The sequence below is a fragment of the Cucurbita moschata genome, unplaced genomic scaffold, assembly GCF_002738365.1.
Source record: "Cucurbita moschata cultivar Rifu unplaced genomic scaffold, Cmos_1.0 Cmo_Scf00020, whole genome shotgun sequence".
NCBI classification, from domain to species: domain Eukaryota; kingdom Viridiplantae; phylum Streptophyta; class Magnoliopsida; order Cucurbitales; family Cucurbitaceae; genus Cucurbita; species Cucurbita moschata.
In genome coordinates this window covers 1,912,501-1,915,693 of record NW_019268536.1, presented here as the reverse complement: position 1 = coordinate 1,915,693, position 3,193 = coordinate 1,912,501, and the positions used below count along the sequence as shown (strand labels likewise).

General features: G+C 40.6%; 1 protein-coding gene across 3 annotated transcripts in view; it reads left to right on the top strand.

Annotated features, from left to right (window-relative positions):
* LOC111457519 (15-cis-phytoene desaturase, chloroplastic/chromoplastic-like) overlaps nt 1-3,193 on the top strand; it is a 10,449-nt gene continuing 7,256 nt past the window's right edge. Inside the window, exons 1-6 of one of the 3 annotated variants that reach the window (XM_023099748.1) lie at nt 1-182; nt 324-795; nt 875-1,007; nt 1,097-1,185; nt 2,186-2,243; nt 2,694-2,849. In XM_023099748.1, the coding sequence (XP_022955516.1) occupies nt 592-795; nt 875-1,007; nt 1,097-1,185; nt 2,186-2,243; nt 2,694-2,849 (640 nt within the window). In that variant the 5' untranslated portion in view covers nt 1-182; nt 324-591. The other 2 variants (XM_023099749.1, XM_023099746.1) reach the window with 2 other exon arrangements.

The following is a 3,193-nucleotide window of genomic DNA, read 5'->3' as shown; positions in this document are numbered from 1 at the left end:
CAAACGGCCTTTCCTCGCAATGGAAGATAAGAGGCGAAAACGGAAATCGCCCAATTTCAGTACGTGAAAGAAACTGTGTTAGAAACTGCTTTGCACACATCTCCCACTACGACTACGTCTCTTCCAATTCCATTTCCAGTGCTTGCGTACTCTACTCCTCTAATCTACCTTTTTCTCAGCAGGTAAGTGAGGAATTCTTCGTGGGTTTTCGTCATACCCCTTTTCTTTTTTCTTCTCCGTTTCAATTTCTTAGTTTTCTTTCAATAATTCATCCACTCTGTTCGTAGAATCGAAGTGATCATTGTGTTTTCATTATAATTTAGAATCGTGGTGGCCGGAGAAGTGGATTTATTGCTCTAGGGTATACTGTTTATGTGCTTCTTTGTGTTTTTGGAGTTGGTATTCAAGCCTTACGCTGAGGAACAAGGCAACTCTGTAAGCCTACAAGTGATTTCTGATCGTAATTCTTGGTTTAATTTCATCCACCGAAGTACTGAAATTCTGGGTCTTCGGTGAATGATTAATTTGGTGGAGGATTGATTGTTGTGTTCTGAGCTAAGATTTAGTTGTAGGGAGTGGGGTTTGGGTGAAATGTCACTATGTGGGTCTGTCTCTGCTCTGAACTTGAGGTGGGAAAAGGGTATCCCAAAATCAACCACCAGATGCTTTTCTCCCTCAAGTTGTAAGAAAAGCAATGGTTTAGCATTTTGGGGTAGTGAGTTTGTGGGTGAGGGCTTGAAAGTTTCTGGCAGATATGTTAATAGGAAACTATCTACGGGAACTCTACAACTAAAGGTTTGTCCTCGACTATTTCATTTCTCGTGTTGTTGTTGAATGGAATTAGTTACTGTTAGCTTGTTTTTTTCGTGAACAGGTCGTTTGTGTGGATTACCCTAGACCACAAATAGATGATACTGCTAATTTCCTTGAAGCAGCGTCGTTATCTGCTAGCTTTCGTGCTTCTGCACGTCCCAGTAAACCGTTGAAAATTGTGATTGCTGGTGCAGGTCAGGAACTCTCCATGCCTAGTTTGATAGCAAAATGTGTTCTCTTTTCTTTATATGTAATGGTATAATCATGTTTTTAAACTCTATAGGATTGGCTGGTTTATCGACAGCAAAATATTTGGCCGACGCTGGCCACAAACCTGTTTTACTAGAAGCTCGAGATGTTTTAGGTGGGAAGGTATGCTTGTTGGAAGTAATATTGTTTGCTTATTAACTCTTTTACAGACTATCTATTTTGCCATAAATTGTCTACTTCCTAACCCCTCCCCTACGTCGTTGTACTTATAAGTTACAACGGTCGTGTGAGGTCATTCCATGCACGAATTACGATTACCCCAATTGTACCTTTTTCTTTTCCTTCTAAGTAGACTTGGAGTTCAGTGTGTCTATCATTTTGAGATGCAAGGAACCATCTTTGTGTAATTTATTTAATATATATTTTGACAACCATACTATCTCTTTATCCTATTCCTACCCCCTGTTTCGCTCCTTTTATCAAACCTAAACAAGTTTGTTGTTCTTAAGTTTCAAAAAAGAAAAAAAAAGGGGTTATATTGTTATATATCATGACAATATTCTATTCAAATTTATCATTGAGGCAGTTCTACAGATTTTATGGTAAGAATGTGAGATCACATATCGGTTGGAGAGGAGAACAAAATGCCCTTTCAAAGGGTGTGTAAACCTCTCCCTAGAAGACGCATTTTAAAAACCTTGAAGGGAAGTCCGAAAGGAAAAACCCAAAGAAGACAATTTCTGTTAGCTGTAGGCTTGGGCTGTTACAAATGGTATCAGAGCCAGACACTAGGCGATGTGTCAATGAGGACGTTGGGCCCTGAAGGGGGGTGGACTGCCAACGAGGACGCTAGGTCTCAAAAGGGGGTGGATTGTGAAATCTCCCATCGATTGGAGAGAGGAACGAGTGCCCGGGGGGGAGTGGATTGTGAGGTCCCACATTGGTTGGAGAGGGGAACAAAGCATACTTTATAAGGTTGTGGAAACCTCTCCCTAGCAGACACGTTTTAAAAACCTTGAGAGGAAGCCCGAAAGAGAAAGCCCAAAGAGGACAATATCTGTTAGCGGTGGACTTCGGCCGTTACAAAGAATAACTTTTAAACCATACTTGGTTGTTTCCATAGGTCGTAAGGAATTAAATTTTGTTCACTCTTTCTTTGTAGGTAGCTGCTTGGAAAGATAACGACGGAGACTGGTACGAGACTGGCCTGCACATATTTTGTAAGTATTATCCAGATAATCAATATTTCTAGTGCTATGATCAGTTGATGTTAGAAACTAGTCTTGTTTTCATTTGATTCCCGAACTATTTTTATAATTCCGTTTGGTTTTCAAAACCTTTTTTCTACCATCATCAAAACTGTTGCATGACGAAGCTGCCTAGTCTTCTTCTTTTCTGAAGAACTCAGATATGAGGTTAGCCTTCGATCATTATGTTCGATAATCTATAATATTCTCCACATGTATGTAAATTAATATTACCATAATTTCCATTTCTATTTCTAAAACTGTCTTGTACCTAATAAAAAACTAATGTCAATGATACAACCGGAAATTTTCCTATTCAAAAAAGTTATACATCCAGCTGTTTATAGACCTTTAGATATGTTATATCTCGTTTGCATGAGATGCTAATTTCTGACCTTTTCTTTGTCTATTCTTGCTGAAAAGTTGGGGCTTATCCCAATGTGCAGAACTTGTTTGGAGAGCTTGGAATCAATGACCGATTGCAGTGGAAGGAACATTCAATGATATTCGCAATGCCAAACAAGCCGGGGGAGTTCAGTCGATTTGATTTCCCTGATGTACTTCCTGCACCCATAAATGGTAAGGCTGCACAGATTGTACGAATGTGCTGAAATAAGCTTTATGCCGTTGAGAGGGTGTGAGATCCCACATCGGTTGGAGAGGGGAACGAAACATTCTTTATAAAGGTGTGAAAACCTCTCCTTAGCATACGCGTTTTAAAAACCTTGAGGGGAAGCCCGAAAGGAAAAACCCAAAGAGGACAATATCTGCGAGCGATGAGTTTGGGATATTACAAATGGTATCAGAGCCAGACACCGGATGATGTGTCAACGAGGATGTTGAGCCCTGGAGGGGGTGGACATCGAGCGGTGTGCTTGCCAACAAGGAAGTTAGGCATTGAGGGGGGGGGGGGGGGTAGTGGG